The following is a 23479-nucleotide window of genomic DNA, read 5'->3' as shown; positions in this document are numbered from 1 at the left end:
TCAGAGATGCAGGCATACAAGTCCCCTAGTGGGACAAAAAAAAAACAGTTCATAAAAAAACTGTCAAAAAATAAAAGTTTCAAGTTAAAAAACCCAAAACTGCCTTTTTCCCATAATAGGTATTTTATTACTAAGAAAAATACAAAAATATAAAATACGATACATTATACTATATAATTGGTATCGCCGCATACGTAAAGACCCAAACTATAAAACGATGACGTCATTTATCTCGCACTGTGAACGCTGTAAAAATACAAAAAACAACGCCAGAATCACGGTTAAAAAGTGTTTAAAAAGTCAAATTTGAAAGTCAATGAATCCGTCTTCTCATCCATATTTGTCTGACAACGTCATTGCATTATGAACATTGTGAAAATGCAGAGAATTGCTTTATATCTCACAAGATATTGTATTCATGTACCCGTTTCATTATTTTTCATGTATCTAGAAAAAAAATAAAACAATACAAATATTTTAAAAAATAAATAAAAAAGCCACATTTACCCCAAAATAGTACCAATAAAATCGACAGCCTCTCCCACAAAAAAAATCCCTGCTACAGCTTTGCCCACGCAAAAATAAAAAAGGTTATGAGTCTTAGAATATGGCAACACAAAAAACATGATTTTTTTTTATTTATTTTTAAAAAGAGAATTTATTGTGAAAATGCTGCAATACATGAAAAACTTCTTCGTATTGACCTGCAGAATAAAGTTAAAATGTAATTTATGGCGCATGGTGAATGCTGAAAAAAAAACAATAAAACACAATTCCGGAATTGCTTGTTTTTTGTAATTTCCTCTCCCAAAAAATTAAATAAAAAGTGATAAAAAATTGCATGTGTCCCAAAATGGTACCAATAAATTCTACAGCTTGTCTCGCAAAAAAACAAGCCATGACACAGCTCCATCAAGTGAAAAAGAAAAAAGTTATGACACTAGTAATGCGGTGATGAAAAAAACTTTTTATTTTTTTACATCAGGGGTGTTGCAAATGCCAAATGGCGTCCGCAAACCATTCAAGAATAATCTACGCTCCAAAAGTCAAATACCACTCTTTTTCTTATGAACCCTCCCATATATCCAAACAGCCGTTTATAACCACATATGGGGTGTTACTGTACTCGGGACGAATTGCTTTACAAATGTTGTGGTGCTTTTTCCTCTTTATACCTTGTGAAATAAAAAATGTTGATCTAAAACTATATCTTATTGGGAAAAAATATAATTTTTCATTTTCACGGCTAAATTCTAATGAATTCAGCTCAAAACACGTTTGGGGTCAAAATTCTCACTTTCCCCTAAACCATTCCTCAAGGGGTGTAGTTTTCCAAATGGAGTCACTTTCAGGGTGTTTCCACTGTACCTTTTACTTCAGGGCCTCAGCAAATGCCCAGAAACCATTCCAAAAGCCAAATGGCGCTCCTTCCCTCCTGAGCCCTGCCGTGTGTCCAAATAGTAGTTTCGTTTATGACCACATATGGGGTATTGCCGTACTCGGAAGAAATTGCTTTACAAATGTTAGGCTGCTTTTTCTCCTTTAGTTCTTGTGGACATTTAAAAAAAAAAAAATAGTTAAACCTAGATTTTATTGAAATGCGACATGGCCTCCACAAACCATTCCAGCAAAATTTGAGCTCCAAAAGCCAAATGCCACTCCTTCCTTTCTGAGTCCTGCCGTGTGTCCACACAGCCGTTTATGACCACATATGGGGTATTGCTGTACTCGGGAGAAATGGCTTTACCAAAGTTTGGGTGCTTTTTCTCCTTTTGTTCTTGTGGAAATTTAGAAAATAAAATTGTTAAACCTACATTTTATTGAAAAAAATGTAGGTTTTAATTTTTCACTGCCTACTTCCAATAATTTCTGAAAAAAACATGTTGGGTCAAAATGCTCACTATACCCCTAGATAATTTCCTTCAGGGGTGTAGTTTTCCAAATGGGGTCACTTGTGTGGAGTTTCCACTGTTTTGGCCCCTCAGGGGCTTTGCAAATGCGACATGGCCTCCGCAAACAATTCCATCAAAATTTCAGCTCCAAAAGCCAAATGGCGCTCCTTCTCTTCTGAGCCCTGCTGTGTGTCCACACAGCCGTTTATGACCACATATATTGCTGTACTCGGGAGAAATTGTTTTACAAATGTAGGGGTGCTTTTTCTCCTTTAGTCCTTGTGGAAATGAAAAAATTCTACGTTTTATTGGGGAAAATGTTTTTTATTTTATTTTTCAAAAAAGTATGCCAACCTAAAGTAGACTTATGGGAAATGTTAGCTAGCAACTATTTTGTTTGGTATTACTATCTGTCTTACAAGCAGAGACATTACAATTTATAAAAATGCTAATCTTTGCAATTTTCCGCTTCATTTTGGTGTTTTTCACAATTAAATACTAAACGTACCTACCAAATTTTCTCACTAACATAAAGTCCAATATGTCACGAGAAAACAATCTTAGAATCGCCTGGATAGGTAAAAGCATTCCGAAGTTATTACCACATAAATTGTCACCTCAGATTTGAAAAATGAGGCTTTCAGGAAGGTCAAAACTGGTCGCAGCGGGAAGGGGTTAATCAACAGAAAACGACTGCCCCGAAGGCTTTGTTCATTATGTTGTCTTCTTACTGTCCTTTGATGCCAACCAACCGCTGTCAGGCAGCGGGCATGTAGGGTATTTGAGCCGCCTTCAGGCCATAACCCGCCAGCTGTGACATCTGCAAGAAAGAAAAAGACCGAAAAAAAACGCAGTATGCAAAGGTACACCGGCAGAGCATAAACAACCATAGCACATCAAAATACATGCACAGAAAACAAGGGGAGGGAGGACGGGTTTAACCTCTTGCTGCAGCAGAATGTATGAGGGTGTTATGCCCTTTAACCCATCCTTTACCCTTATACTACGCCCCCCTCCCCCCTTAATCTGTAGCCAATTAAGCTCCTGGGCATTTTTCCATTTTAAAACATCCTCCTCCCTTCTCCTTGCATTCCCTGGCACTCTCCCTATGCGGTTCCCTGCCGTCAAACATCCCCTGTGGTAATAGTATAGTATGACTGTAAATTTCTAAAGCTGACTTGAATTTCCACCAATCAGAGAGCAGCACTGACCAGAAGAGCCAATTAGAACCACCCCTGAGGTAATAATCAGGCTGACTGTGAGGTCATGACTTGGAATTGCACCAGAGAGCAACACTGGGTATAAATAGCAGCCACCGCCTGCTCTGCTCATTCTGGATTATTGTTTTATGCAGTAGTCCTTTTGTTTCTTGTGAACATGTCAGAAAGAGAAAGTCTGAGAGGAAAGAGAAGAGCCACAGCCAGGAGCAGAACATCCAGGGCTGGCCTGAAGTTTCCAGTTGGCCGTATACACCGCTTTCTGAGGAAACGGAATTATGGCAGACGCTTCAGTTCTGATGCTCCAGTGTTCCTGGCCGCTGTGATGGAGTATATGACTGCAGAGATCCTGGTTGGCGCCGGCATCGCAGCCCTACGTCGTAATAGCTGCCGCATTACACCTCGTCACCTACAGCTGGCAATGCATCAAGATGTGGAGCTGGACGAGCTGCTTAAAAATGTCATCATAGCGCAGGGGGGCATCGTGCCTAAGATCCAGGCCGAGCCCCGCTGGTACGTCCAGATAAACCAACGCTCTCCAGGCATCTAAAAGCCTCTCTTATTGACCCAAAGGCCCTTTTAAGGGCCACCCACATGTACTAAAGAGCAGATACCTGTGTTATTATGTGTGTTATTATGTGTGTTATTATGTGTGTATTATGTGTGTGATTATATGTGTTTTATTATGTGTGTGTTGTTAATGTCTGTGTTATTATGTGTGTTATTATGTCTGTGCTATTATGTGTGTTTTATGTGTGTTATTATGTGTGTGTGTTGTTATTGTGTGTTATTTTGTGTGTGATTACGTGTGTTATTACGTGTGTGTTATTATGTGATTGTTGTTATTGGTTTGTTATTATGTGTGTGTGTGTGTGTGTGTGTGTGTGTGTGTGTGTGTGTGTGTGTATGTGTGTTATTGTGTGTGTTATTATGGTTGTATTGTTATGTGTGTTATTATGTCTGTTATTACGTGTGTGTTATTATGTGTGTTATTACGTGTGTGTTTTTACATGTGTGTTATTATGTGTGTTATTTATATCTATTGTTATGTCTGTGCTATTATGTGTGTTATTATGTGTGTTGTTATGTCTGTGTTATTATGTTTTGTTATTATGTGTGCTATTATGTGTGTTATTATGTGTTAGTGTGTTATTGTGTGTTATTATGTTTGTATTGTTATGTCTGTGCTATTATGCGTGTTATTATGTGGGTTATTGTGTCTGTGTTATTATGATTGTTATTATGTGCGTGTTAGAATATAGATCAGAGATGCAGGCATACAAGTCCCCTAGTGGGACAAAAAAAAAACAGTTCATAAAAAAACTGTCAAAAAATAAAAGTTTCAAGTTAAAAAACCCAAAACTGCCTTTTTCCCATAATAGGTATTTTATTACTAAGAAAAATACAAAAATATAAAATACGATACATTATACTATATAATTGGTATCGCCGCATACGTAAAGACCCAAACTATAAAACGATGACGTCATTTATCTCGCACTGTGAACGCTGTAAAAATACAAAAAACAACGCCAGAATCACGGTTAAAAAGTGTTTAAAAAGTCAAATTTGAAAGTCAATGAATCCGTCTTCTCATCCATATTTGTCTGACAACGTCATTGCATTATGAACATTGTGAAAATGCAGAGAATTGCTTTATATCTCACAAGATATTGTATTCATGTACCCGTTTCATTATTTTTCATGTATCTAGAAAAAAAATAAAACAATACAAATATTTTAAAAAATAAATAAAAAAGCCACATTTACCCCAAAATAGTACCAATAAAATCGACAGCCTCTCCCACAAAAAAAATCCCTGCTACAGCTTTGCCCACGCAAAAATAAAAAAGGTTATGAGTCTTAGAATATGGCAACACAAAAAACATGATTTTTTTTTATTTATTTTTAAAAAGAGAATTTATTGTGAAAATGCTGCAATACATGAAAAACTTCTTCGTATTGACCTGCAGAATAAAGTTAAAATGTAATTTATGGCGCATGGTGAATGCTGAAAAAAAATCAATAAAACACAATTCCGGAATTGCTTGTTTTTTGTAATTTCCTCTCCCAAAAAATTAAATAAAAAGTGATAAAAAATTGCATGTGTCCCAAAATGGTACCAATAAATTCTACAGCTTGTCTCGCAAAAAAACAAGCCATGACACAGCTCCATCAAGTGAAAAAGAAAAAAGTTATGACACTAGTAATGCGGTGATGAAAAAAACTTTTTATTTTTTTACATCAGGGGTGTTGCAAATGCCAAATGGCGTCCGCAAACCATTCAAGAATAATCTACGCTCCAAAAGTCAAATACCACTCTTTTTCTTATGAACCCTCCCATATATCCAAACAGCCGTTTATAACCACATATGGGGTGTTACTGTACTCGGGACGAATTGCTTTACAAATGTTGTGGTGCTTTTTCCTCTTTATACCTTGTGAAATAAAAAATGTTGATCTAAAACTATATCTTATTGGGAAAAAATATAATTTTTCATTTTCACGGCTAAATTCTAATGAATTCAGCTCAAAACACGTTTGGGGTCAAAATTCTCACTTTCCCCTAAACCATTCCTCAAGGGGTGTAGTTTTCCAAATGGAGTCACTTTCAGGGTGTTTCCACTGTACCTTTTACTTCAGGGCCTCAGCAAATGCCCAGAAACCATTCCAAAAGCCAAATGGCGCTCCTTCCCTCCTGAGCCCTGCCGTGTGTCCAAATAGTAGTTTCGTTTATGACCACATATGGGGTATTGCCGTACTCGGAAGAAATTGCTTTACAAATGTTAGGCTGCTTTTTCTCCTTTAGTTCTTGTGGACATTTAAAAAAAAAAAAATAGTTAAACCTAGATTTTATTGAAATGCGACATGGCCTCCACAAACCATTCCAGCAAAATTTGAGCTCCAAAAGCCAAATGCCACTCCTTCCTTTCTGAGTCCTGCCGTGTGTCCACACAGCCGTTTATGACCACATATGGGGTATTGCTGTACTCGGGAGAAATGGCTTTACCAAAGTTTGGGTGCTTTTTCTCCTTTTGTTCTTGTGGAAATTTAGAAAATAAAATTGTTAAACCTACATTTTATTGAAAAAAATGTAGGTTTTAATTTTTCACTGCCTACTTCCAATAATTTCTGAAAAAAACATGTTGGGTCAAAATGCTCACTATACCCCTAGATAATTTCCTTCAGGGGTGTAGTTTTCCAAATGGGGTCACTTGTGTGGAGTTTCCACTGTTTTGGCCCCTCAGGGGCTTTGCAAATGCGACATGGCCTCCGCAAACAATTCCATCAAAATTTCAGCTCCAAAAGCCAAATGGCGCTCCTTCTCTTCTGAGCCCTGCTGTGTGTCCACACAGCCGTTTATGACCACATATATTGCTGTACTCGGGAGAAATTGTTTTACAAATGTAGGGGTGCTTTTTCTCCTTTAGTCCTTGTGGAAATGAAAAAATTCTACGTTTTATTGGGGAAAATGTTTTTTATTTTATTTTTCAAAAAAGTATGCCAACCTAAAGTAGACTTATGGGAAATGTTAGCTAGCAACTATTTTGTTTGGTATTACTATCTGTCTTACAAGCAGAGACATTACAATTTATAAAAATGCTAATCTTTGCAATTTTCCGCTTCATTTTGGTGTTTTTCACAATTAAATACTAAACGTACCTACCAAATTTTCTCACTAACATAAAGTCCAATATGTCACGAGAAAACAATCTTAGAATCGCCTGGATAGGTAAAAGCATTCCGAAGTTATTACCACATAAATTGTCACCTCAGATTTGAAAAATGAGGCTTTCAGGAAGGTCAAAACTGGTCGCAGCGGGAAGGGGTTAATCAACAGAAAACGACTGCCCCGAAGGCTTTGTTCATTATGTTGTCTTCTTACTGTCCTTTGATGCCAACCAACCGCTGTCAGGCAGCGGGCATGTAGGGTATTTGAGCCGCCTTCAGGCCATAACCCGCCAGCTGTGACATCTGCAAGAAAGAAAAAGACCGAAAAAAACGCAGTATGCAAAGGTACACCGGCAGAGCATAAACAACCATAGCACATCAAAATACATGCACAGAAAACAAGGGGAGGGAGGACGGGTTTAACCTCTTGCTGCAGCAGAATGTATGAGGGTGTTATGCCCTTTAACCCATCCTTTACCCTTATACTACGCCCCCCTCCCCCCTTAATCTGTAGCCAATTAAGCTCCTGGGCATTTTTCCATTTTAAAACATCCTCCTCCCTTCTCCTTGCATTCCCTGGCACTCTCCCTATGCGGTTCCCTGCTGTCAAACATCCCCTGTGGTAATAGTATAGTATGACTGTAAATTTCTAAAGCTGACTTGAATTTCCACCAATCAGAGAGCAGCACTGACCAGAAGAGCCAATTAGAACCACCCCTGAGGTAATAATCAGGCTGACTGTGAGGTCATGACTTGGAATTGCACCAGAGAGCAACACTGGGTATAAATAGCAGCCACCGCCTGCTCTGCTCATTCTGGATTATTGTTTTATGCAGTAGTCCTTTTGTTTCTTGTGAACATGTCAGAAAGAGAAAGTCTGAGAGGAAAGAGAAGAGCCACAGCCAGGAGCAGAACATCCAGGGCTGGCCTGAAGTTTCCAGTTGGCCGTATACACCGCTTTCTGAGGAAACGGAATTATGGCAGACGCTTCAGTTCTGATGCTCCAGTGTTCCTGGCCGCTGTGATGGAGTATATGACTGCAGAGATCCTGGTTGGCGCCGGCATCGCAGCCCTACGTCGTAATAGCTGCCGCATTACACCTCGTCACCTACAGCTGGCAATGCATCGAGATGTGGAGCTGGACGATCTGCTTAAAAATGTCATCATAGCGCAGGGGGGCATCGTGCCTAAGATCCAGGCCGAGCCCCGCTGGTACGTCCAGATAAACCAACGCTCTCCAGGCATCTAAAAGCCTCTCTTATTGACCCAAAGGCCCTTTTAAGGGCCACCCACATGTACTAAAGAGCAGATACCTGTGTTATTATGTGTGTTATTATGTGTGTTATTATGTGTGTATTATGTGTGTGATTATATGTGTTTTATTATGTGTGTGTTGTTAATGTCTGTGTTATTATGTGTGTTATTATGTCTGTGCTATTATGTGTGTTTTATGTGTGTTATTATGTGTGTGTGTTGTTATTGTGTGTTATTATGTGTGTGATTACGTGTGTTATTACGTGTGTGTTATTATGTGATTGTTGTTATTGGTTTGTTATTATGTGTGTGTGTGTGTGTGTGTGTGTGTGTGTGTGTGTGTGTGTGTATGTGTGTTATTGTGTGTGTTATTATGGTTGTATTGTTATGTGTGTTATTATGTGTGTTATTACGTGTGTGTTATTATGTGTGTTATTACGTGTGTGTTTTTACATGTGTGTTATTATGTGTGTTATTTATATCTATTGTTATGTCTGTGCTATTATGTGTGTTATTATGTGTGTTATTATGTGTGTTATTATGTGTTAGTGTGTTATTGTGTGTTATTATGTTTGTATTGTTATGTCTGTGCTATTATGCGTGTTATTATGTGGGTTATTGTGTCTGTGTTATTATGATTGTTATTATGTGCGTGTTAGAATATAGATCAGAGATGCAGGCATACAAGTCCCCTAGTGGGACAAAAAAAAAACAGTTCATAAAAAAACTGCCAAAAAATAAAAGTTTCAAGTTAAAAAACCCAAAACTGCCTTTTTCCCATAATAGGTATTTTATTACTAAGAAAAATACAAAAATATAAAATACGATACATTATACTATATAATTGGTATCGCCGCATACGTAAAGACCCAAACTATAAAACGATGACGTCATTTATCTCGCACTATGAACGCTGTAAAAATACAAAAAACAACGCCAGAATCACGGTTAAAAAGTGTTTAAAAAGTCAAATTTGAAAGTCAATGAATCCGTCTTCTCATCCATATTTGTCTGACAACGTCATTGCATTATGAACATTGTGAAAATGCAGAGAATTGCTTTATATCTCACAAGATATTGTATTCATGTACCCGTTTCATTATTTTTCATGTATCTAGAAAAAAAATAAAACAATACAAATATTTTAAAAAATAAATAAAAAAGCCACATTTACCCCAAAATAGTACCAATAAAATCGACAGCCTCTCCCACAAAAAAAATCCCTGCTACAGCTTTGCCCACGCAAAAATAAAAAAGGTTGAGTCTTAGAATATGGCAACACAAAAAACATGATTTTTTTTTTTTTTTTTTAAAAAGAGAATTTATTGTGAAAAAGCTGCAATACATGAAAAACTTCTTCGTATTGACCTGCAGAATAAAGTTAAAATGTAATTTATGGCGCATGGTGAATGCTGAAAAAAAATCAATAAAACACAATTCCGGAATTGCTTGTTTTTTTGTAATTTCCTCTCCCAAAAAATTAAATAAAAAGTGATAAAAAATTGCATGTGTCCCAAAATGGTACCAATAAATTCTACAGCTTGTCTCGCAAAAAAACAAGCCATGACACAGCTCCATCAAGTGAAAAAGAAAAAAGTTATGACACTAGTAATGCGGTGATGAAAAAAACTTTTTATTTTTTTACATCAGGGGTGTTGCAAATGCCAAATGGCGTCCGCAAACCATTCAAGAATAATCTACGCTCCAAAAGTCAAATACCACTCTTTTTCTTATGAACCCTCCCATATGTCCAAACAGCCGTTTATAACCACATATGGGGTGTTACTGTACTCGGGACGAATTGCTTTACAAATGTTGTGGTGCTTTTTCCTCTTTATACCTTGTGAAATAAAAAATGTTGATCTAAAACTATATCTTATTGGGAAAAAATATAATTTTTCATTTTCACGGCTGAATTCTAATGAATTCAGCTCAAAACACGTTTGGGGTCAAAATTCTCACTTTCCCCTAAACCATTCCTCAAGGGGTGTAGTTTTCCAAATGGAGTCACTTTCAGGGTGTTTCCACTGTACCTTTTACTTCAGGGCCTCAGCAAATGCCCAGAAACCATTCCAAAAGCCAAATGGCGCTCCTTCCCTCCTGAGCCCTGCCGTGTGTCCAAATAGTAGTTTCGTTTATGACCACATATGAGGTATTGCCGTACTCGGAAGAAATTGCTTTACAAATGTTAGGCTGCTTTTTCTCCTTTAGTTCTTGTGGACATTTAAAAAAAAAAAAATAGTTAAACCTAGATTTTATTGAAATGCGACATGGCCTCCACAAACCATTCCAGCAAAATTTGAGCTCCAAAAGCCAAATGCCGCTCCTTCCTTTCTGAGTCCTGCCGTGTGTCCACACAGCCGTTTATGACCACATATGGGGTATTGCTGTACTCGGGAGAAATGGCTTTACCAAAGTTTGGGTGCTTTTTCTCCTTTTGTTCTTGTGGAAATTTAGAAAATAAAATTGTTAAACCTACATTTTATTGAAAAAAATGTAGGTTTTAATTTTTCACTGCCTACTTCCAATAATTTCTGCAAAAAACATGTTGGGTCAAAATGCTCACTATACCCCTAGATAATTTCCTTCAGGGGTGTAGTTTTCCAAATGGGGTCACTTGTGTGGAGTTTCCACTGTTTTGGCCCCTCAGGGGCTTTGCAAATGCGACATGGCCTCCGCAAACAATTCCATCAAAATTTCAGCTCCAAAAGCCAAATGGCGCTCCTTCTCTTCTGAGCCCTGCTGTGTGTCCACACAGCCGTTTATGACCACATATATTGCTGTACTCAGGAGAAATTGTTTTACAAATGTAGGGGTGCTTTTTCTCCTTTAGTCCTTGTGGAAATGAAAAAATTCTACATTTTATTGGGGAAAATGTTTTTTATTTTATTTTTCAAAAAAGTATGCCAACCTAACGTAGACATATGGGAAATGTTAGCTAGCAACTATTTTGTTTGGTATTACTATCTGTCTTACAAGCAGAGACATTACAATTTATAAAAATGCTAATCTTTGCAATTTTCCGCTTCATTTTGGGGTTTTTCACAATTAAATACTAAACGTACCTACCAAATTTTCTCACTAACATAAAGTCCAATATGTCACTAGAAAACAATCTTAGAATCGCCTGGATAGGTAAAAGCATTCCGAAGTTATTACCACATAAATTGTCACCTCAGATTTGAAAAATGAGGCTTTCAGGAAGGTCAAAACTGGTCGCAGCGGGAAGGGGTTAATCAACAGAAAACGACTGCCCCGAAGGCTTTGTTCATTATGTTGTCTTCTTACTGTCCTTTGATGCCAACCAACCGCTGTCAGGCAGCGGGCATGTAGGGTATTTGAGCCGCCTTCAGGCCATAACCCGCCAGCTGTGACATCTGCAAGAAAGAAAAAGACCGAAAAAAAACGCAGTATGCAAAGGTACACCGGCAGAGCATAAACAACCATAGTACATCAAAATACATGCACAGAAAACAAGGGGAGGGAGGACGGGTTTAACCTCTTGCTGCAGCAGAATGTATGAGGGTGTTATGCCCTTTAACCCATCCTTTACCCTTATACTACGCCCCCCTCCCCCCTTAATCTGTAGCCAATTAAGCTCCTGGGCATTTTTCCATTTTAAAACATCCTCCTCCCTTCTCCTTGCAGTCCCTGGCACTCTCCCTATGCGGTTCCCTGCCGTCAAACATCCCCTGTGGTAATAGTAATAGTATGACTGTAAATTTCTAAAGCTGACTTGAATTTCCACCAATCAGAGAGCAGCACTGACCAGAAGAGCCAATTAGAACCACCCCTGAGGTAATAATCAGGCTGACTGTGAGGTAATGACTTGGAATTGCACCAGAGAGCAACACTGGGTATAAATAGCAGCCACCGCCTGCTCTGCTCATTCTGGATTATTGTTTTATGCAGTAGTCCTTTTGTTTCTTGTGAACATGTCAGAAAGAGAAAGTCTGAGAGGAAAGAGCAGAGCCACAGCCAGGAGCAGAACATCCAGGGCTGGCCTGAAGTTTCCAGTTGGCCGTATACACCGCTTTCTGAGGAAACGGAATTATGGCAGACGCTTCAGTTCTGATGCTCCAGTGTTCCTGGCCGCTGTGATGGAGTATATGACTGCAGAGATCCTGGTTGGCGCCGGCATCGCAGCCCTACGTCGTAATAGCTGCCGCATTACACCTCGTCACCTACAGCTGGCAATGCATCGAGATGTGGAGCTGGACGAGCTGCTTAAAAATGTCATCGTAGCGCAGGGAGGCATCGTGCCTAAGATCCAGGCCGAGCCCCGCTGGTACGTCCAGATAAACCAACGCTCTCCAGGCATCTAAAAGCCTCTCTTATTGACCCAAAGGCCCTTTTAAGGGCCACCCACATGTACCAAAGAGCAGATACCTGTGTTATTATGTGTGTATTATGTGTGTTTTATGTGTGTTATTATGTGTGTGTTGTTATTGTGTTTGTTATTATATTTGTGTTATTGTGTTTGTGTTATTATGTGTGTTATTACGTGTATTATTACGTGTGTGTTATTACGTGTATTATTATGTCTGTGTTATTATGTGTGTTATTACGTGTGTTATTATGTTTGTTATTACGTGTGTGTTATTACGTGTGTGTTATTATGTGTGTTATTATCTGTTTGTTATTATGTGTGTGTGTTATTGTGTGTTATTATGTTTGTATTGTTATGTCTGTGCTATTATGTGTGTTATTATGTGTGTTATTATGTCTGTGTTATTATGTTTGTTATTTGTGTCACTATGTGTGCCGGGTTCACACAGAGTTTTTTGCAGGCGGAAAATCTGTGTCAAATTTCGGTTGGGAAGTTTGAGGCAGATTTTCCTCTGCCTGCACGACAATTTTTGCGGCGTTTTTCACCCGCTGCCATTGAGCGCCGAGGGAAAACACTGCGAAATACGCTTTCTCTGCCTCCCATTGATGTCAATGGAGGGTCAGAGGTGTAAACGCCCAAAAACAGGGCATGTCACTTCTTTCTCCCGCGAGGTGGTTTTACCACTTGCGGGAGAAAACCGCCTCCGCCTCCCATTAAAATCAATGGGAGGCATTTTCGGCCGGTTTTTGGCGAGTTTAGCGGAGCTGTTTCCGCGTCAAAAAACTCGTCAAAAAACTCTTTCTGAACATACCCGTGTCCGTGTTTAATTTCTCACATTTTTAGAAACAGCATCTAATAAACGTTCTTTCTAAATCACATCAATTTCTGCCATTATTATATAAAATGTGCCCTGTAGGCAAATTAAGGTGCCTCACTGTCTCATTGGTCATGGGGCACCATGATTGTGTGGCTGCAACTACATGGTGCCTCTTGGCCTATCGGACTGGAAGTTGGAGGTGCCATTCAGCAGGTGCAGTTGTACTCGGTGATGTAATTTAAAGAGGTATTTGAATTTACAGCAGGATATATGCTATAAATACCTGATAGGTGGCAGTCTCCTGCCAGCAGCTGCTTGATGCATTGGCGCCAATGTTTTTTTTTTGTTTGTTTTTTTAAATGCCCCATTTACAAGCTCCAGAAACAATGCATGTAGAATAATGACCGCACCACAGATTTTATAATCCACAGCATGTTCATTATTCACTTGCACTGAACTTCGCTGAATATTCTGAGTCACTAAAAATCCACGTCGGTTTTGCTTCTGCAAATCCTGACCATGTGAACGGAGTCTTATGGGGACACTGTGTCTGTCACTATTTTAGGGGGATTGTGGCTGGTAATGTTAAGTGTTTTCTGGGGATCCAGTCATGATTCAAGGGCACTAAATTGGTGGTTGGGGAGAATTTTAAATGTGTGTGACCTATATATGAATTTGTTCATTATAAAGGTTTGGACAGATAAATGCAGGTAATAGGTATATACTATGGAGGAGATATATCAAATTTGGTGCAAAGGAAAAATTGAGTAGTTGCTCTTGGCAACCAATCAGATTACACTTCTCATTTTTCAAAGGCCTTTTAGAAAATGAAAGCAGCAACCTAAGTGGTTGCCACGGGCAACTACTCCACTTTTCCTTAGACCCGTTTTGATATATTTCCCTTAGTGTTGTATAAACTGAAGAACACAACAAACGTGAGGAATTTCCCATAGCAACCAATCCGGATAACTTTATTAACAACTTCACAACCCGCCGAAGAAAATATCTATGTGCTCCTGGGCCATGTTAGCGGTGCGTTCTAGGTTTTATAGGGCCTTCAGTGTTTGTGCTTTGTTCGTTTACATAAAGTTCTTAAAAAAAAAAAGAAACGTGAGCCGTAAAGAACCTGTGATCCTCCCATCATGCTCCTAGAGCGCTGCATCCGGAAGTAGTGCTACAGGAAGCACATGGTGGCCGAGAAGGAGGCGTGCAAGTTCAGTGGCTGGAATCTTTGACTCTCTGCATCATGGTGAAGCGCGCCATCTCTCTCCTGGCTCTCATTCATCAACATCTCCTGCAGAATGGATACTCCAAGGCAGCTAGGGAGCTGCAGGTTGAGAACGGAGAGGTAACGAGGAGACGCTGCGTCTGTCTGTCTGTCTGTCTGTCATGTGCTCTGCTGTACCTGCACGTTGAACTCTGTAGCCACCTGTTATGTTGCAGTTCTGTGCATTTTCCTTTAACCCCTTCCCCCTGCTTACATTCTGGGCCCTAATGACCAGCCTATTTTAAACCTTACTGACCAGGCTGTTTTTTTACGTTTTTCCATCGTCCCATTTGAAGAGCTATACGTTTTTTATTTTTGCGTCAACATAGCTGTATAAGGTCTCGTTTTTTGCGGGACAAGTTGTATTTTTTTTTTTAATAGCACCATTTTGGGGTACCTATAATTTATTGATTAACTTTTTTTGGGTGGGTAGAAGAGAACCTGACATTTTGCCGCACTTTTTTACGTCCTAAATCTACGCTGTTTACGGTGTGGTATAAATAACAATAACTTTATTCAGGGGGTTGTTTTGATTGCAACGATAGTAAATTTGTATAGATTTTGTATGTTTTGCTACTTACACAGTAAACACTTTTTTTCAAAATTATTTGTTTTTGTGTCTCCATATTTGAGGAGCCATAACTTTTTTTATTGTTCCGCCGATGCAGTTGTATGAGGGCTTGTTTTTTGTGGGAAGACTTGTCGTTTTTATTATCATTTGAGTAGATGTGACTTTGATCACTTTTTTTTTTAAGTCCGGATTCACAGAAAACAGCAATTTTTCCATTATTTTTTTTTTACGGCGTTCACCGTGCGGGTTAAATAATGTAACAGCTTTATAGTCGGGGTCGTTACGGACGCGGCGATACTAAATATGTGTAACTTTTTTGCTTTAGTTTTGTTTTGTTTTTATAGTAAAGCATTTTGTAAGGGGAATAAGTGGGTTTTTCAGTTATTTTTTTTCACGTTTTAACTATATTCAACTTTTTTTATTATTTTTTACTTGTCCTACTAGGGTACTTCACTATGCGATCCTCCGATCACTATTATAATACACTGCAATACTTTTGTATTGCAGTGTATTACTGCCTGTCCGTTTAAAGAGGCTCTGTCACCACATTATAAGTGCCCTATCTCCTACATAAGGAGATCGGCGCTGTAATGTAGGTGACAGTAGTGCTTTTTATTTAGAAAAACTATCTGTTTTCACCACTTTATTAGCGTTTTTTATTTATGCTAATGAGTTGCTTAATGCCCAAGTGGGCGTTGTACAGGGGAGTGTATGACGCTGACCAATCAGCGTCATGCACTCCTCTCCATTCATTTAGGCAGCGCATAGGGATCCTGCTAGATCAGTATGTGCTGTCTTATACTAACACAATGATACTGGAGTGTTTAGACATTCCACGGGATGTCTATTCACAATCCCTGCACTTCGTTACTCTGTCTGTGGTAGTTACAGCAGAGGAAGCGTGATCTCGCGAGATTACGCTGTAAATGACAGGTTACAGCGAGATCACGCTTCCTCTGCTGTAACTACCATAGAAACAGTAACAAAGTGCAGAGATTGTGAATAGACATCCCGTGGAATGTCTATTCACTGTCAACACTCCAGTATCATTAATGTGTTAGTATAAGACAGCACATAGTGATCTAACAGGAACCCTATGCGCTGACAAAATGAATGAATGGAGAGGAGTGCATGATGCTGATTGGTCAGCGTCATACACTCCCCTGTACAACGCCCACTTGGTCTAAAGTAAAAACACGCCCACTTGGGCATTAAGCAACTCCTTAGCATAAATCTAAAATCGCTAATAAATTGGTGAAAACAGATCATTTTATTAAATAAAAAGCACTTCTGTCACCTACATTATAGCGCCGATCTCCTTATGTAGGAGATAGGGCACTTATAATATAGTGACAGAGCCTCTTTAAAACGGACAGGCATCTGCTAGGACATGCCTCCGGCATGACCTAGCATGCATTCACTACAGGCAGACCTGGGGGCCTTTATTAGGCCCCCCGGCTGCCATAGAAGACACAGACGCTCGGCGATCTTATTGCCGGGTGCCAATGGGATGAGAGGGAGCTCCCTCCCTCTCTCCAAAATAACTCTGATGCGGCGCACGCTATTTAGCGCCGCATCTGAGGGGTTTAACTGGTGAGATCGATACTAAAATCGATCTCACACGTTCGAACAGGGATGCCCTCAGCTACCTCTGGCAGCTGAGAGCAGGGCATTTTAACAACTCCCTGCTCTGTTTATTTATCCTGATGCAGCGGCGTGAAACGGTTATTGCATCAGAATAATGACCGCCGTGAAAAGGCTAGTTGGTGGTCGTTAAGGGACTGAATTACTTTTTATTATTTTTTTTCAACCTTTTTTCCTTACACGGCCAGGGTTGCACAGAGAAACTTGCTATAGTAGCTGCATCCTCACATTGCAGTGGTGGTCATCTAGAAATACGTGGTGCTGCCATGTGAGAGGGGCTGATGGCATTGCACGAGCCATAGGGCTTGTCCACAGGTAACGGAATTGCTGCAGAAATATTCTGCAGCAATTCCGTTGAATGTAGCACACTTTTCGCTGCGGAAAAAAACGCACCATTTCCTTTGTTTTTGACTGCAGAAAATGGTGCGTATTTTGCTGTGTTTTTCTCAATACTGAGGGATGGTGATATCTCCTCTGAAAAACGCATCAATTCAGTCCACTTTCAACAGCAGGTTTTGAGATGCGGTCTGAATAATACGCACCGCAGTTCAATTTATGCTCCGATTTGTTAAAGAGGCTCTGTCACCAGATTATAAATAAGTGCTCTCTCTCCTACATAATGTGATCGGCGCTATAATGTAGATAACAGTGGTTTTTATTTTGAAAAACTATCATTTTTGAGCAAGTTATGAGCAATTTTAGATGAATGCTAATTAGTTTCTTAATGCCCAACTGGGCGTTTTTAACTTTTGACTAAGTGGGCATTTTGGATAGAAGTGTATGTCAGTGACCAATCAGCGTCATGCACTTCTCTCCATTCATGTCCATTTGTACAGCGTGATCTTGCGAGATCACGCTGTGCTGTCACATACACCCACATTAACTTTACTGAACTGTCTTGAGTGAATAGACATCACCTCCAACCAGGACGCGATGTCTATTCACACTCCCGACACGTCGGTAAAGTTTTTGTGGGACTTACACACACAGGACAGCGTGATTACGCTGTGATGTCATTCACAGCGTGATCGTGCTGTAATTAAGTCCCACACAAACCTTACTGAAGTGTCGGGAGTGTGAATAGACATCGCGTCCTGGCTGGAGGTGATGTCTATTCACTCTCAAGACAGTTCAGTAAAGTTAATGTGGGTGTATGTGACAGCACAGCGTGATCTTGCAAGATCACGCTGTACGGAGTACAAATGGACATGAATGGAGAGAAGTGTATGAGGCTGATTGGTCAGTGTCATACACTTCTCAACAACGCCCACTTGGTCAAGAGTTGAAAAACGCCCAGTTGGGCACTAAGAAACTAATTAGCATAAATCTAAAATTGCTCAAAATAACGTTTTTCAAAATAACCATGTTTCCTACATTACAGTGCCAATCAGATTATGTAGTAGATAGTGCGCTAATAATCTGGTGACAGTCTCTTTAAATCTCGCCCGCTTTGCTGCTGCTGTATTTTCCATCCACAATTCCAGACGGAAAAATATGCAGCAACTCCGCTACGTTTGGGCAAGCCATTGTGGTTCCACCCTTTTGCGATTTGAATGCATATCTGTGGACTTGAATCTGTGTAATCTACAACCATCGTCTGAGTAGCGTGGGTTTACGGCTACTGCTCCATGCGGATTTCTGGATGCAATTAAATCAGTCACCATGGTCTCAATGCTCCCCTATGGAGGAAATAGTTATGGCAACTTGTGACAATTGTAAGAATTGCAATCTTTGGCATTCTTGTGGTTGTGATACAATTTTATCTCCCATAAGAAAACATTCAGGTGGCACGACAGTTTGTAGTAGCCTGAAATTGTCAGAGATTGTGGACTTGTCATGTGCCTTAAGCTAGGACTACATGGTGAATTTGGCTGCAACACAGGGTACGCCAAATATTGCACTATTGCCCTACCGCAGGTAATTAAGTCAGTGGGGTCGCTTTGTGACCCTCAAGTGACCGTGACACCACATTTGCTAGGAGTCCAGTGGGTTTGAATTTCTTGCGACAGGAGTTGCAGCAACTTGCGGGCTGAAAATGCGACAACATTGACTTTCATAACCTAGGTTGCAGACGGGCTGACACAGGCCGCACAGCTTATGTTGTAGCAAATCTCACCGTGTAGCCAGCCTTAATTGGGTTTTACACTGGGAGATTATAGTGCCCTGTGTAAACAGGGCAGCGTCAGCAGATGAACCAGAAAACGCTCGATCAGCTGCTGATTGTATAGTTTTAAAAGAGTTAAATATTATCGTTAGCACATCTCCCTGTGTAAACAAGGAGACGCGCTGCTGACATGATGTATGGACGCGCTGCTGACATGATGTATGGACGCGCTGCTGACATGATGTATGGACGCGCGCGATCGGAGTAACGACCGCTCGTCCCCATCTGTAGACTGGAGAAAACGAGCGCCGATCAACGATGTCTCGATCGCCACTCGCTGCACCAGCTGATTATCAGCCGGTGTAATAGGGCCTTTAAAGCTGCTCTCTTTGGATGCCCATAAATGCCTAATGCACTGGTCAGAGTTCAGGGGTGCTGTTTCTGCTTCCTTTCTGCAGGTGGTGCTTGGTGAGGCGGCGCTGTCTGTTACTGGATCTCCACCAATCGGTAGTGATGAGCTTTGTAGCTAGTCATGCAGGTAGTGGTTGAGGGGAGCCCTGTCTATCAGAATCTCCCCTTCAATCAGTGCTGCCGCTAGGATTGCAGAAGAGCCAATTGCTAGTCTTTGGTTTTTTTTTCTCCCCCTATATCTCCCATAGGAATTTATGGAAAGCACCTTGCGCATGCGCGGCCACCTCCACTAATTCTCCACCGATTGGCGGCCACCTCATCAGGTCGGACAGGTAACCCCCGTTCTGGAGTTAGGTGCTTGTCTCATAGCTTGGACCCATCGATCAGAATTTTATGGCATATCCTTTGCCTCAAACTACTATGGTGGATGTTCCCATTTAATAGCTGTGTGCGGTCTCAACCATTGATTTTCAGCCATGGCTATATCCGTGTACATACACAAACAGCTGCTAATCATTGGATAGGACGCCCACTGGACTCTTAAACCCATAGGGAGTAGGGATTTAAATCAATAATTTACAGGTTATCCTGAATCTTTAGGCACAAAATTATATATCAATGTAGCTCTTTATAACACTGTGCCCACAGAACAGACAATGTTTTTTTAATATGACGGGTTCCCCTTAACCCCTTCCTGCACCTTGCCGTTAATGCACGTCGAAGTGTGCAGTAACTTCGCGTACCGCGATGTGCAGTTACGTCTGTGCTTTGACAGTTAACCACAGCGTGGCGCTGCACCGCAGTGGTGGTTAACTGTGCAGGGTGTCTGCCCTGCATTCCCTGTTGCTGATCAGCGGCTCATCGCCGCTTATTTCGGCAGTTAACCCCTTAAATGCGGCGTTCGATTGCAGTCGCCGCATTTGAGGTATTTAGCGCAGAACGGCAGCCCCCACGTGAAATCACAGGGGCTGGCGATGGTACCCATGGCAACCGGACGCCAGACCATGACTATTCTCGTAGGCTTCCTGTCAGTGACTGTCACGTCACAATGATAGTTGGAATGCATTACACTACGTGTGTAGTGTAATGTATTCCAGCAGCGATCAGAGCTGGAAGTCTAAGTGTCCCCTAGTGGGACAAGTAAAAAAAAAAAAAATGTTTAAAAAAAAGTGAAAAAATAAGTTACGTTACATAAACAAACAATGCTTTTTTTTCCTATAATAAGTCTTATATTATATGAAAAAAATGAACACGTAAAAAAAGTACACCTATTTGGTATCACTGCGTTCGAAACGACCCCCAACTATAAAACTATAATATTATATTTCCCGCACGGTGAACACCGCAAATAAAATAAACAAAAAACAATGCCAGAATCACTATTATAGTACAACCCTCATGACAGCACTACAGGAGGTTGCCCTATTGACCTCTGTAGGGACAGGAAAACAGAGAGGTTAAAAGGCCCCTCCCACCACCCCTTGCCAGTGTTCTTCCTGTCCCCACAGGGTCAGGAGCAGAGAGACGTCGCTCCTGTATTGTGCAGGAAAAGAAACTCGGGCAGGGGGCAAGATCGGGGGGTCCGTGCACTCCCCCTTCTCTTCCCCCTAATGCCCAGGCTAACACCCCTCGAACGAGGGGTCCCTTAGCTCCCACCCTGAGATACCTACCAGAGGAGTCCTAGGCAGGGTTCGGGTAGTGTGTGGGGGCTGGGGTTTCCCAAGCAGGCTTCGGCCTGGCCGCGGACCAGGCAGGGACCGGCAGCTCCATAGACGTGGATGCATCGGCAGGGATCCTTGCTGCGCCGCATAGCAAGCCTCAGTCGCCGGCTATGGCGGCTGCACTACAAGGAAAGACGAATAGCCGACCGGAAATGACGTCGGGCTACTTCCGGTCCGCGGCCATCTTGGAAGGCGGGAAATTCAAAACTACCGCATTTAAAGGGACCCGCACAGGTATGTAGTTAGAGCTGATAACTCTAACTTGGATTATTTTTGTGGATTGCATATTGCATTGCCTGTTACCTGTCGCGGTATGGAACTTCCTCGTCCTGATGGAACTCCAGATATGTACCAGGGTCACGTGAGTCTCACCCTTGGGGTAAGGGTTATGACTCCTTATGTATGAACACCATACTTTACCTACCTTCTGTTTTCTCTAGGATAAAGATTCCTCTCAGAGACAAACTGATAAAAAAGGTTAAAAATTGTCCGACTTGTGAAAAAAAATTGCCAGAATCACATAGGAAACAATTGTGTCAGGATTGTATTGCAAAAATACTAAAGGAGGAACAACCAACGTTCATGTCCGAACTTAGGGCTATGATTCGTGAAGAAGTGGGTCCGTCAGTAGCCTCCCTCGCCCCTCCTCAAGAAACTCCCTCCCACTCCTGGGCAAAAAGACCACGGATGGAAGTGGATCAAAAATATTGTCCCCCCTCTCAGGGGTCTGACTCGGAGCAGGAGTGTTATTACCTATCAGAGGATGAGTTAGACGAAGGAGAGGAACTCTTGCCTTCAACTTCTTCCACTCAAGAGAAAAAAATTTCTTCTCTTCCGAGATGTCTGATACCTTAATTCAAGCAATACGGGAAACCATGGATATTCCCGAAGAAGACCAACCACATACCATCCAGGATGAGATGTTTGGAGGTCTAACGGAAAAGAAAACAAAGGTTTTTCCGGTTAACGAAAACCTCAAAAGAATGGTGACAACTGAATGGGAAGATTCGGAAAAAAGGCTCTTCATTTCAAGAGATTTTAAAAACAGACTTCTCTTTGATCCAGAAGACACTAAACCTTGGGATGAGATCCCAAAAGTAGATGTCCCAGTATCCAGGGTTGCTAAACTAATCGCAATCCCATTTGAAGATTCCTCTTGAAGGATGCCATGGACCGAAAGGCAGACGGGCTACTGAAAAGAGCGTGGGAATCTTCCTCTGCTTTGATCTCGACTAATATCGCGGCCACATCAGTAGCAAGAGCAATGTTTATATGGTTAAACCAGCTGGAGACCCATTTGATGATGAAGACATCACGACAAGATCTATTAGAATCTCTACCCTTACTAAAAATGGCAACCGGATTCTTGGTAGACGCTTCAGCGGAATCTATTAGATTTGCTGCCAGGAATGGGGCTCTCTCGAATGCTGCTAGAAGAGCATTATGGCTCAAAATGTGGTCAGGAGATACGAAGTCCAAGAACAAATTGTGTTCTATCCCATTTACAGGGTCTCTGATGTTCGGTCCTCTCCTCGATAACATGCTGGAGAATGCAGCAGATAGAAAAAAGGGGTTTCCTGAAGAGAAACCCAAAAAAAACCCTCAGTTTGGGAGGTTTCGCCAACAGAGGGATCCTACCTTACAGAACTACAGCGGGAAAGGGAAGTCCGGTCGCTGGAGTTACCCCAAAGGGAAAAGGGGTAGAGGGTATCTCCTTAACCCAAATAATTGATTCCAGCCCTCAAAGCAATGACGCCAAGAGCATAGGAGGAAGACTCCTACAATTTTATCCCAAATGGTCGAGAATAACCCAGAACCCCTGGGTTCTAAAGATCATAGAAGAAGGGTACAAAATAGAATTTTCCTCCATTCCTCCAGAAAAATTTCTAATAACCCAGTACCAAGCAAAATACCTTCATCAGATCCTTATCCAGGACGTCCAGAAACTACTCAAATTGAGAGCCATTTCTCCAGTTCCCCACAACGAAATATGCAAATGCCACTATTCAAAAATCTTCTTAGTCAAAAAACCAAACGGTTCCTACAGGACAATAATCAACTTGAAGGTCCTAAATGGGTGATATATCGAAAATTCAAGATGGAGTCTATCAGATCGACTATTCCTCTAATAAGGGAAGAGGCATCAATGTGTAAGATCGATTTAAAGGATGCGTATTATCACGTTCCTATCCACCCCGCGTACCAGAGATTCCCCAGATTCGCAATTCAGGACGGTCCTTCCATTCTCCACTTCCAGTTTGCCTCCCTTTCGGCATTTCCTCCGCCCCCAGAATTTGTACAAAATTTATGGCAGAGATCATGGCATTCGTAAGAAGTCAGGGTATAGTAATTATACCATATCTAGACGACTTTTTTTGTTAACGGCAGATACTCCGTCTATCTTAGACAGTCATCGGTCACAGGTTCTTTATCCATCCCAATTCCTGTAGTAGGGAATCAACTTTCAGAAGTCGAGTCTTCCTCCCCTAAAACAGAAGGTCGTCTTAGGAGTACTGCTAGACTCCTCCCTTCAACATTTCTTCCTCCCAAGAGAGAAACAAATACTCCTACTGGCAGAA

General features: G+C 41.0%; 4 protein-coding genes across 7 annotated transcripts in view; all 4 read left to right on the top strand.

Annotated features, from left to right (window-relative positions):
* The first annotated feature begins 3269 nt into the window (after positions 1-3269).
* LOC142750329 (histone H2A-like) lies at positions 3270-3659 on the top strand. The gene has a single exon (XM_075859325.1). It carries the CDS (start codon positions 3270-3272, stop codon positions 3657-3659), a length of 390 nt encoding a protein of 129 aa, XP_075715440.1.
* Positions 3660-7640: 3981 nt separating this feature from the next.
* Positions 7641-8030, top strand: LOC142750327 (histone H2A-like). Its single transcript, XM_075859324.1, has one exon. It carries the CDS (start codon positions 7641-7643, stop codon positions 8028-8030), a length of 390 nt encoding a protein of 129 aa, XP_075715439.1.
* Positions 8031-11970: 3940 nt separating this feature from the next.
* Positions 11971-12360, top strand: LOC142750326 (histone H2A-like). The gene has a single exon (XM_075859323.1). It carries the CDS (start codon positions 11971-11973, stop codon positions 12358-12360), a length of 390 nt encoding a protein of 129 aa, XP_075715438.1.
* A 1947-nt stretch (positions 12361-14307) lies between these two features.
* Positions 14308-23479, top strand: part of TCOF1 (treacle ribosome biogenesis factor 1) — an 89501-nt gene continuing 80329 nt past the window's right edge. For 3 of the 4 annotated variants that reach the window (XM_075856161.1, XM_075856163.1, XM_075856160.1), the window contains exon 1: positions 14308-14530. In XM_075856161.1, the coding sequence (XP_075712276.1) occupies positions 14429-14530 (102 nt within the window). In that variant the 5' untranslated portion in view covers positions 14308-14428. The remainder of the gene's footprint in view (positions 14531-23479) is intronic. The other variant, XM_075856162.1, reaches the window with a different exon arrangement.

The sequence above is a fragment of the Rhinoderma darwinii genome, chromosome 3, assembly GCF_050947455.1.
Source record: "Rhinoderma darwinii isolate aRhiDar2 chromosome 3, aRhiDar2.hap1, whole genome shotgun sequence".
NCBI classification, from domain to species: domain Eukaryota; kingdom Metazoa; phylum Chordata; class Amphibia; order Anura; family Rhinodermatidae; genus Rhinoderma; species Rhinoderma darwinii.
Note: the sequence above shows the minus strand (reverse complement) of the source record. Positions and strands in the feature narration are given on the sequence as shown.